General features: G+C 32.4%; 1 protein-coding gene across 8 annotated transcripts in view; it reads left to right on the top strand.

Moving 5' to 3' along the window:
- Positions 1 to 12764, top strand: part of LOC139516224 (EH domain-binding protein 1-like) — a 99112-nt gene that overhangs the window by 34054 nt on the left and 52294 nt on the right. For all 8 annotated transcript variants that reach the window (XM_071306194.1, XM_071306190.1, XM_071306187.1 and 5 more), the window contains 3 exons: positions 5379 to 5500; positions 5902 to 6001; positions 10434 to 10498. In XM_071306194.1, coding sequence (XP_071162295.1) covers positions 5379 to 5500; positions 5902 to 6001; positions 10434 to 10498 — 287 coding nt within the window. The remainder of the gene's footprint in view (positions 1 to 5378; positions 5501 to 5901; positions 6002 to 10433; positions 10499 to 12764) is intronic.

Genomic DNA, 12764 nt, shown 5'->3' with positions numbered 1-12764 from the left:
TTACTGATATCTCAATAAATATATACGAATTAATGGTTTCTTTATAAATATATACAAATTACTGATATCTCAATAAATATATACAAATTAATGGTTTCTTGATAAATATATACAAATTACTGATAACAATAAGTATATACAAATTAATGATGTCTCAATAAATATATACAAATTACTGATATCTCAATAAATATATACAAATTACACCCAAAAAAGGTTAGACCTGTTTTTTTGGAAAGAATACATCATTGGAAAATGTACTTATTACAAAATAGAAGGTAAAGTATGATTGCCAATTAGACAAGTCCTCACAAGAGACCAAATTATCCAAATGACACAGAAACTAAAAAACTTCATATTTTTTTAGGGCAGTGCTCATAGCAAATTACTCTACAACTATTAAAATTTTCATAAAAAAAAACTTTATAGCTATATTGTATGTATTAAAGATTATGTGCATCAAAGATTTCATCGAAGGAATTCAAACGCACACATCAGTTATTTGTTTTAAGTGCCATCCGTTGAAACTCCTTTCACACCACAAAACAAACCTGAACATCATTGTTTATTAAATTACTTATTTTTAGGAAAAAACAACATCCTTAATAATAATCTTTAATAGAATTGCAAGATTTAACAAATATTGAAAAATAAATTACTTTTGTTGTAACTGTGTTTTTAGTTTGTTGCTTGTGTGTAAAAGACAGATATATATTAATGAAATGATTGCTTTTTATAACGTTACTCTTATTTGTGTATAAAAGTGTTGTCAAAAGCACATTTGTGCCTTATACTTAAAAGCTAATACAATCAACACTTTTACAACAGTTATAAAAAGAAGCTTCCATTTCTTACTATAACATTTATATGCTACAACCATGAATGTAAAAGTTAAAACAACCTTTTCTAGATGCATTGTTTTAACATGGTTACAGATAACAGATCTTCTCATAATAGCTGTTTTCTTTTATACGGAAATGAAAATGATATAGGAGTGTCTTGATTTTATGGTCAGCCAATCAAAACTACAAACTCAAGTGAAGCATACACGTAATGTTACTACTATCTCACATCTAATTGTTTTAGTCAGAGGGCGGTGGCCTGTGTATTGCCATGTTTATATAGGTTTTGGGGTTGTGTTTGATTTTATCTATTTGTAATGAAAGGAAATAACAAAGTTTAGTGACTTACTGCAACTTAACCCAGTTCTGTTAATAGTACTTATATTTGTCTCCTAATGATCTATTTTCGGATGATATCTTTGTGCAGTTTCCTATGTTTATAATAGAGTAAAAGTACAATAATGTTTTTGATGTTTCCAGTGACGAAGGATGCAGCGTCAACAATGTATAATTTTGTGATTAGGTCGAGTTTATGGTAAACCACTAGTGATAAGTCAAAGATATTTGGTATGCAGTTGTATTAGTATTGGCACATCTCATTACCATGGAGATTATTACAATTGGCCAAATTGCTATAATTCATATAATTGTTTCATGTATTTTAAAAAGTTGTTGCCATATTCATTAATAAATAAATGTGCATACAAATTATTTATGTTATCTGCAAACTATGCTCTGCTATTTTATAAGGGACAGAATAGAGGTTAAAACCGATTCCTTCTTTCCCTTGTTTGTGTAACACTCTGCTCCTGTTGATCTTTGCCTTCTTGAATAAAAGCCACATATATCATCAAGCAACAAATTTTCAAAAGACTTCAAATGCAGGATTGCATCTACAAGAGGCATCATGATAGATGTGTTCTTCAAAACTTATAAGAAAATTTCCTTAAGAAATCTTTCTTTTATTTTAATTTTTAAGAGCAGGTGTTTTTACCCATTATATTTTTCAGTTATATTTTATTCTTTAAGCACAGTACATGTGATCAGATGTACAGTATAATTAGGGCCCCGCCAAAGGCGGGTCGCCCTATCGTGATCAGTCTGTCCGTCCGTAACACTTTGTGTCCGCTCCATATCTAGAGAACCATTATGATTTCATACTTTACATGTTTATTAACCACCACCAGAGGGCGTTTCATGATGTATGTACAACTTCCTAGTTCAAAGGTCAAGGTCAAAAAACTTTGGTTTCAGTTGACAACCCTGTGTCCTGTGGTGAAGATCGTGTCCGCTCTATATCTTGAGAACCGTTATGATTTCAAAGTTTATACTTGACATGTATATGAACCAACACCAGAGGGTGTGTCATAATTTATGAACGACTGCCTAGGGCAAAGTTCAAGGTCAAAAACTTTGGTTTCAGTTGACAACCCCATGTCCTATGGTAAAGATTGTGTCCGCTCTATATCTTGAGAACCATTATCATTTTAAAGTTTATACCTGAAATGTATATAAACCAATATCAGAGGGTATGTCATAATTTATGTACAACTTCCTAGGTCAAAGGTCAAGGTCAAAAACTTTGGTTTCAGTTGACAACCCCATGTCCTATGGTAAAGATCGTGTCCGCTCTATATCTTGAGAACCGTTATCATTTCAAAGTTTATACTTGACATGTATATAAACCAACACCAAAGGGTGTGTCATAATTAATGTGCAACTTCCTAGGTCAAAGGTCAAGGTCAAAAACTTTGGTTTCAGTTGACAACCCCATGTCCTATGGTAAAGATCGTGTCCGCTCTATATCTTGAGAACCGTTATCATTTCAAAGTTTATACTTGACATGGTTATAAACCAACACCAAAGGGTGTGTCATAATTTATTTTCAACTTCCTAGGTCAAAGGTCAAGGTCAAAAACTTTGATTTCAGTTGACAAACCCATGTCCTATGGTAAAGATACAATTTTTAATGCACATTATTCACAGCGGGCCCACAGAGATGGCTCCCATCTCAATAATATCTAGTTCCATTGGATTTTTTTGCATCAATTTATAGAAGCAAAAGTTTGAAAAAAAAATATTTATACATTTTCTTCAAAGCATTGTTGTTTGAACATGTTTTATCACTTTTGAAATATTGAATTTAAAATTCCACTCACAAATAAATGTCTTTTCAAGTCAAAACTTCAGTTTTTATACGACCGCAAAATTTGAAAAATTTTTCGTCGTATATTGCTATCACGTTGGCGTCCTCCGAATACTTTTAGTTTTCGCACTCTAACTTTAGTAAAAGTGAATGGAAATATATGAAATTTTAACACAAGGTTTATGACCACGAAAGGAAGGTTGGTATTGTTTTTTTGGAGTTTTGGTCCCAACATTTTAGGAATTAGGGGCCAAAAAGGGCCCAAATAAACATTTTCTTGGTTTTCGCACTATAACTTTAGTTTAAGTGAATAGAAATCTATGAAATTTTGACACAAGGTTTATGACCACAAAAGAACGGTTGGGATTGATTTTGGGAGTTTAGGTCCCAACAGTTTAGGAATTAGGGGCCAAAAAGGGACCCAAATAAACATTTTTCTTGGTTTTCGCACCATAACGTTATTATAAGTAAATAGAAATCTATGAAATTTAAACACAAGGTTTATGACCATAAAAGGAAGGTTGGTATTGATTTTGGGAGTTTTGGTCCCAACATAATAAGGGGCCCAAAGGGTCCAAAATTAAACTTTGTTTGATTTCATCAAAATTGAATAATTGGGGTTCTTTGATATGCCGAATCTAACTGTCATGACTGTGTATGTAGATTCTTAACTTTTGGTCCCGTTTTCAAATTGGTCTACATTAAGGTCCAAAGGGTCCAAAATTAAACTTAGTTTGATTTTGACAAAAAATGAATCAGTTAGGTTCTTTGATATGCTGAATCTAAAAATGTACTTAGATTCTTGATTATTGGCCCAGTTTTCAAGTTGGTCCAAATCGGGGTCCAAAATTAAACTTTGTTTGATTTCATCAAAAATTGAATAAATGGGGTTCTTTGATATACCAAATCTAACTGTGTATGTAGATTCTTCATTTTTGGTCCTGTTTTCAAATTGGTCTACACTAGTAAGTCCAAAGGGTCCAAAATTAAACTTAGTCTGATTTTAACAAAAATTGAAATCTTGGGGTTCTTTGATATGCTGAATCCAAAAATGTACTTAGATTTTTTATTATGGGCCCAGTTTTCAAGTTGGTCCAAATCAGGATCTAAAATTATTATTACCTCAGCCTTATATAGAAAGCATTTTATGTAATTGTGTATCAGAAAGCTAAGGTTATCTTATTAAAGGGTCAAATTATGCATTTAGCTCTAAACCAATTTATGGAGGTGTAGCATCTGTGTATTTGTAGGTTTTCATGATTGGCTAATTGGCAGTGGTTTCAAACTGTCAATCAAATCATGACAAATGGTGCAAAATCTATTAGTTTAACAAATATTTTTTTCATTTATAACTGAAATTCAAATGTTTTTTCCTGTGATTTGTTGATATAATAAATTTTTATAATTATAATCAATCACAGGTTGCTCTATAGTTCTCAATGAAAATAAATCTGTTAAATTTTTTACCTTTTTTTTTTAACCCTCCCCCACCTCAAAAAATGAAAGTCGAGCACATTAAGTTGATACAGCCTTAAATTATATGTTTTTGCTAAATTGTGACAGTGTAAATCATTAATTTCAGTAATTCAGTAATCCAAGGATATCTTACTAAACTGTTGATTCTAATATTCTTTTAAAGGTTACCAATTTTGTTCATTGAGGAAAAAGTTTTTTGTAGATGTTTGAATCTGATTTTTGCCATAGTCTGCATGCAAGCTGTAGAAAATTGTATTTTGTTAAATATTTAAACTTGTGGTTCACCTGCAAGAAATCAATAAAATGAGTAACCCATGAAAAATGATGACTCCAGGTACATGAGTAGTTGCCAGATTTTTCAGTGTGCTTCCTTACGTAAGAGGAACAGAACTTAAAATTGTGCTTAAAACTTTTAAAACTTTGTAAAAAAGTAGATATTTTGTGTTGACAAATTATTTTGATATATAATGTTTTAAAACTACGCACCATAAAGATGAAGAATTTTGTTTTCAATACAGGAACACAAATATAAATAAAGATTATTGAATATATTGTAGGATGAGGATTACTTTAAAAAAAAAAAATATATATTTTTAAATTATTTTTATTATTAACAAAATTTATTATTATGCATATATGGTATATTTAAAAGTCTTCATGAGTCATTATTCAATTAAAACTAAAATTATAGAAAACGGATATTATTTTAAAGTGTTGGGGAAATATTTTCACTTCTTGTATTTTTTTTTATCTTTAGGTTACATCTGATGTGAAATTCAAGTCCATTCTAAAACTTTTTATTGCAAAAGCAACTTATGACTATATATAGAAAACATCTAATCATCTAAAGATTTGCAAATATATAATACTTTAATATCACATGTGGTGTTTATTTTGTGTGTGTCTTATTCCAGAAGTATCAGTTACAGCCACAACAGAGCCAAGCGTGAAAGGAGACAGTAAACTGAAGAGACTCAGTCTGAAGAAAGTAGATCTGTCAACGCCATTTTCCAAAGACAAAACCCCATCTCCACAGGTATATATATTGTCAGAAATATTATGGTTTGAATGATACTAGTTCAGTCCCATTTCCTCTGAAATGGAGAGTAGCAATTCTTCAAAAACTATTCACCTTGAAGAAATAAAAAAGAAAATTAGCCATAGCAATTTTGTTTTTCTTAAATATACCCCATGCAACATAGGGTATAATGTTTTTGACCCATCCACTGATAAAGTTGCAATATTAAAACAAAATATATGTTACACAGAGTAATTTATTAATTCTGTTGGGAATAAACATGATGAATACTTTAAAATATTTTTTTTTTTTTTTATTAAAAACTTGATGAAACTAGCTATGACATAAGCATATTGAAGAGTTATCTCCCTTGATCTAGGCTTATCTTTATTTTCTTTCTTCTTTTTGCTGATAAATAGGTATCAGAACCAGATAAAGCTGTTTTGAATAATAAACAAGAGAAAAGAAAAGTTATTCCTGCAGTGAATATTTCCTACAGTATGGAGTTCCCTAAAGAAGGTATGTATATTCCAAACTCAGTAAAGTTGATGATATGTTGAAGTTATGTGTTAATCTGGAAATTCTTGAAAACAGCGGAACAGAATTCAAAAAAATTTGCATAGATTTTTCTGAAGGACTTGAAATTTTGCAACTGATATTTTTTAGCTCACCTGGCCCGAAGGGCCAAGTGAGCTTTTCTCATCACTTGGCGTCCGGCGTCCGTCGTCGTCGTCCTGCGTCCGGCGTTAACTTTTACAAAAATCTTCTCCTCTGAAACTACTAGGCCAAATTAAACCAAACTTGGCCACAATCATCATTGGGGTATCTAGTTTAGAAATTGTGTCCGGTGACCCCGCCAACTAACCAAGATGGCCGCCATGGCTATAAATAGAACATAGTGGTAAAATGCAGTTTTTGGCTTATAACTCAAAAACCAAAGCATTTAGGGCAAATCTGACATGGGGTAATATTGTTAATCAGGTTAAGATCTATCTGCCCTGAAATTTTCAGATGAATCTGACATTCCGTTGTTAGGTTGCTGCCCCTGAATTGGTAATTTTAAGGAAATTTTTTTGTTTTTGATTATTATCTTGAATATTATTTTAGATAGAGATAAACTGTAAAAAGCAATAATGTTCAGCAAAGTAAGATCTACAAATAAGTCAACATGACCAAAATGATCAGTTGACCACTTTAGGAGTTATTGCCCTTTATAGTCAATTTTTAACCATTTTTCGTAAATCTTAGTAATCTTTTAGAAAAATCTTCTCCTCTGATACTGCTGGGCAAAATTATTTGAAACTTGGCCACAATCATCATTGGGGTATCTAGTTTAAAAATTGTGTCCGGTGACCCCGCCAACTAACCAAGATGACCGCCATGGCTATAAATAGAACATAGGGGTAAAATGCAGTTTTTGGCTTATAACTCAAAAACCAAAGCATTTAGAGCAAATCTGACGTGGGTAAAATTGTTAATCAGGTGAAGATCTATCTGCCCTGAAATTTTCAGATGAATTGGACAACCTGTTTTTGGGTTGCGGCCCCTGAATTGGTAATTTTAAGGAAATTTTGCTGTTTTTATACGACCGCAAAATTTGAAAAATTTTTCGTCGTATATTGCTATCACGTTGGCGTCGGCGTCGTCGTCGTCGTCGTCGTCGCCGTCGTCGTCGTCGTCCGGCGTCCGAATACTTTTAGTTTTCGCACTCTAACTTTAGTAAAAGTGAATGGAAATCTATGAAATTTTAACACAAGGTTTATGACCACAAAAGGAAGGTTGGTATTGATTTTGGGAGTTTTGGTCCCAACATTTTAGGAATTAGGGGCCAAAAAGGGCCCAAATAAGCATTTTCTTGGTTTTCGCACTATAACTTTAGTTTAAGTGAATAGAAATCTATGAAATTTTGACACAAGGTTTATGACCACAAAAGGAAGGTTGGGATTGATTTTGGGGGTTTAGGTTCCAACAGTTTAGGAATTAAGGGCCAAAAAAGGGCCCAAATAAGCATTATTCTTGGTTTTCGCACAATAACTTTAGTATAAGTAAATAGAAATCAATGAAATTTTAGCACAAGGTTTATGACCACAAAAGGAAGGTTGGGATTGATTTTTGGAGTTGAGGTCACAACAGTTTATGAATTAGGGGCCAAAAAGGGGCCCTATTAAGCATTATTTTTGGTTTTTGCACCATAACTTTAGTATAAGTAAATAGAAATCTATGAAATTTAAACACAAGGTTTATGACCATAAAAGGAAGGTTGGGTTTGATTTTGGGAGTTTTGGTCCTAACAGTTTAGGAATAAGGGGCCCAAAGGGTCCAAAATTGAACTTTGTGTGATTTCATCAAAAATTGAATAATTGGGGTTCTTTGATATGCCGAATCTAACTATGTATGTAGATTCTTAATTTTTGGTCTCGTTTTCAAATTGGTCTACATTAAGGTCCAAAGGGTCCAAAATTAAACTTAGTTTGATTTTAACAAAAATTGAATCCTTGGGGTTTCTTTGATATGCTGAATTTAAAAATGTACTTAGATTTTTAATTATTGGCCTAGTTTTCAAGTTGGTCCAAATGGGGGTCCAAAATTAAACTTTGTTTGATTTCTTCAAAAATTGAATAAATGGGTTCTTTGATATGCCAAATCTAACTGTGTATGTAGATTCTTAATTTTTGGTCCAGTTTTCAAATTGGTCTACATTAAGGTCCAAAGGGTCCAAAATTAAACTAAGTTTGATTTTAACAAAAATTAAATTCTTGGGCTTATTTGATATGCTTTATCTAAATATGTACTTTGATTTTTGATAATGGGCCCAGTTTTCAAGTTGGTCCAAATCAGGATTCCATATCAAGTATTGTGCAATAGCAAGAAATTTTCAATTGCACAGTATTGCACAATAGCAAGAAATATCTAATTGCACAATATTGTGCAATAGCAATTAATTTTCAATTGGAGTTATCTTTCTTTGTATAGAATAGTAGTTGATAATATATGTTGGAAATTTGCCAGACATGACTATGATGTCATTTTCTATTTTTATTTGCCAATAACTTTATGTAAATAACTTCATTGGAAATTTGCCAATATAAAATGTTGCTGATGAAGCTTTTTTTCCTTATCTTATCTAAAATGTTTTAGATAATGTATGTTGGAAATTTGCCAGACATGACTATGATGTCATTTTCTATTTTTATTTGCCAATAACTTTATGTAAATAACTTCATTGGAAATTTGCCAATATAAAATGTTGCTGATGAAGTTTTTTTTATTGTTTTATACAATAAACAATGTATATTCACTTTTACTACCAACCAATCTTTACCATTCAGTGATAACAAGCACTTTATTTTACATTTTAATATTTTATGATGTATTTAAAAGAGTAGTTATTGTTGCAAACTCCATTAGAAATTTGAATTGATATCAGTTTTGGAAAAAGGGAAACGGGGATGTGAAAAAGGGGGGGGGGGGGGGGGGGTTAAATTTTTCTCATTTCAGATTTCATAAATAAAAAGAAAATTTCTTCAAACATTTTTTTGAGAGGATTAATATTCAACAGCATAGTGAATTGCTCAAAGGCAAAAAAAAACTTTTAAGTTCATTAGACCACATTCATTCTGTGTCAGAAACCTATGCTGTGTCAACTATTTAATTTTAGATTTAAATAAGAAGAAATCTTTAATTGATTTGTAAAATCTTGACATTTGTTTTGTGTAAAAAAACTCATGTAATGTCAAAAATTTGATCACAATCCAAATTCAGAGCTGTATCACGCTTGAATGTTTTGTCCATACTTGCCCCAACTGTTCAGGGTTCGACCTCTGCGGTCGTATAAAGCTGCGCCCTGCGGAGCACCTGGTTGGTTATTATATTGAATATTATTATAGATATAGGTAAACTGTAAACAGCAATAATGTTCAGCAAGGTCAGATTTACAAATAAGTCAACATGACCAAAATGGTCAGTTGACCTCTTTAGGAGTTATTGCCCTTTAAAGTTAATTTTTAACTATTTTTCGTAAATTTTATATATCTTTTACTAAAATCTTCTTCTCTGAAACTGCTGTGCCAAATTGATCCAAACTTGGCCACAATCATCTTTGGGGTTTCTTGTTTAAAAAATGTGTCTGGTGACCTGGCCATCAAACCAAGATGGCCGCCACGGCTAAAAATAGAACATAGGGGTCAAATGCAGTTTTTGGATTATAACTCAAAAACCAAATAATTTAGAGAAAATCTGACATGAAGTAAAATTGTTAATCAGGTCAAGATCTATCTGCCCTGAAATTTTCAGATGAATTGGACAACCTGTTTTTGGGTTGCGGCCCCTGAATTGGTAATTTTAAGGAAATTTTGCTGTTTTTGGTTATTATATTGAATATTATTATAGATATAGGTAAACTGTAAACAGCAATAATGTTCAGCAAAGTAAGATCTACAAATAAGTCAACATGAACGAAATGGTCAATTGACCCCTGTAGGAGTAATTGACCTTTGTAGTCAATTTTCAATCTGCTTCCTTTGTTTAATATTCACATAGACCAAGGTGAGCGACACAGGCTCTTTAGAGCCTCTAGTTTTTTATAACTGACAGTCTGTCACAAAGCAATATTTAGGGTTTCACATTCTTAGGGAGGACATCAAAAGATCAATGTAAGATAAAAAAAAACTCAGTTCAAATAGTTGGGGAGGGGGGGGGGGTTGAACTGCAGCAAGATTTGGTTATCAGACATTGATTTTTACATATATCCATATGGGTCATGGGTCAATCAATTTTTTCCCAAATTAAGTTAAGAGGGGGGTGGGGGGTCAGTGAAAAAACTATGTGAATTCAGTTTTTTATCCTTCATTGAACTTTTGATGTCGTCCCTAAACATGAACTTTTCTGCTTATATGATTTTAAGAGACTACAGGCAACAAACATTGTCCTCAAAAGACTATTTTTTCTTCAGATTGTGGAGACTCCAGTGATAACACAGAATCATTAGAAGAAGAACTGTTGTACAAGAAAAATGAGGTAAGATAAAGTAAATATTAAAAAATTGAAAAAGATTGCTTGTTTTGTTTTGGTTGCTGTTGATCAGTCTTAGTTTTCTATGTAGTAGATGTACTGACTGTTGTTTGTCTCGTCATGTGTTTTTTATTCTGTTCAGATTGCATTCATGCAATCAAAACCTTTATAGGATATGATACCTATTAATTTTCCAAAATTAATCACTACTAATTCATTTGTATAATTTGACAACCCTGCATACCAAGGTATCCACTTCAAGGACTCTATCGAAATGTTTCACACAGGCGTTGGTTCACCTCATGGAATTTAACTTTATAGGATATGGTAGCTATTAATTTTCCAAAATTAATCACTACTTTTCTAGTATGAAGTGCATTCAGTAAATCATTCTATGTGAACTATCTATGAACATTTTAAACAATTTATCAATGGAATACACTATCAGATATTTGAGTTAAAACATACTCTTCAGTGCTCACAAGCTGGTTGATTGTTTTTTTCCATTTCTTTGTCAGTTTGTTTTGTACTAATGAGTTTGAATATCCTTTGATTTCTACTACCTCTTTTTTGTCATATTTTATTTTAAAATCCCAGTCATATTTTATTTTAAAATCCCATACATGTTTCACTATGAAGTTGTTGTGTGGTCTTTTATAGTGTGTTTACAAATAAAAACAGACATTTAGTGTTCTCTGCATGCATGGTTCAGGATGTTTTTTATGCCCCACCTACGATAGTAGAGGGGCATTATGTTGTCTGGTCTGTGGCTCCGTCCGTCCGTCCGTCTGTGGTTCCGTTCGTCCATCCTGGTTAAAGTTTTTGGTCAAGGTAGTTTTTGATGAAGCTGAAGTCCAATCAACTTGAAACTTAGTACACTTGTTGCTTATGAGATGATCTTTCTAAATTTTAAGCCAAATTAGACTTTTGACCCCAGTTTCACGGTCCACTGAACATAGAAAATGGAAGTGGGAGTTTCAGGTTAAAGTTTTTGGTCAAGGTAGTTTTTGATAAAGCTGAAGTCCAATCAACTTGAAACTTAGTACACTTGTTTCTTATGATATGATCTTTCTAATTTTAATGGCAAATTAGATAATTACCCAATTTCATGGTCCATGGAACATGGAAAAGGATAGTGCGAGTCGGGCATCGGTGTACTTTGGACACATTCTTGTTTTTCTGCATTTTATCCCAATGTATGCTTGATCCTGTTTCTATTGTCTGTAATCATTCAACAGAGTTGTGATCAAACTTATTTCCATATTAAGTAAAATCTGTTGATTGCTTCTGGACACTCTAAACTTCATCAATCTTTCATAGTTTAATTTAAGAGCAAAACAGTTGTCTTTCTTTGAATATATATCCTGAATAGTAAGTTTATCTTTTTAAAAGCAATTATTACTATATTTGATTAAAATCTGCCGATAGCAATATGAAATGACTAATAAAAATTTATCATAAAGATTTATAGAAACAAATTGAATAAAGTTTAATGTGTCTATTGTAACATCTATTTTAATGGTACTTAACAGCATTTTGGGGTCCTTACATCACAGAGTTATTGCTGTGAAAAAGTGCACTCCACCCACACAACCAGTAGTATTTCTTGAATATAACCCTTACCATGCGGTACCCGTCATATGACGGGCATACCCAGACCACTGTTATTTGGCTCTAATGGCGTTCCATTCTTTAGAAGTCAGCTTTATGATACTGATTTTGAAAGTTATGCATGTTCCGTAAACCTGAGGCTATTTATAGTCATGTTTCTCATGTATAAATTGCATTTTGAGCACAGATACGGACTTGGAAAATTGAAATGGGTTGAAACTTGGTTTTCTGAAGGGGTGGGCTTCCCTTCTGTGTCTTACACAGGAAGTTCAAAGGTCTAAAACATGCAAAAATAGTGCAAACCCGCAGGCATATAACAGTACTGTAATTTTTATTCAAATTCACAGAAGAAACGACTACTTCCAGTTTCCTTCTCCATTTGAATTAAAAAATCGGGAAAAATCGTGAAATTCCATATTTTTGGTCCAAATGACCTTCTGTAGACTGCTAAACCATGGTCAGATTCATTCCCACCTAAAAACTGTTGGAGTCAATTTGTAAACTGGGGTACACTCTTCATGCAGGCTACAGCTGGATACCTTTACCAGCATCCCTGGGTCTTCGGGGTCAAGATAAAGGACGAAAAATTGTCAAAATTGATGCTTTTTGCACCTGATGACCAACTTTGAGGCAATAAAGATGACTTTATAGCAGGTTTAAT

Source organism: Mytilus edulis, chromosome 3 (assembly GCF_963676685.1).
Source record: "Mytilus edulis chromosome 3, xbMytEdul2.2, whole genome shotgun sequence".
Taxonomy (NCBI): domain Eukaryota; kingdom Metazoa; phylum Mollusca; class Bivalvia; order Mytilida; family Mytilidae; genus Mytilus; species Mytilus edulis.
This window is presented reverse-complemented; position numbering and strand designations above follow the sequence as displayed.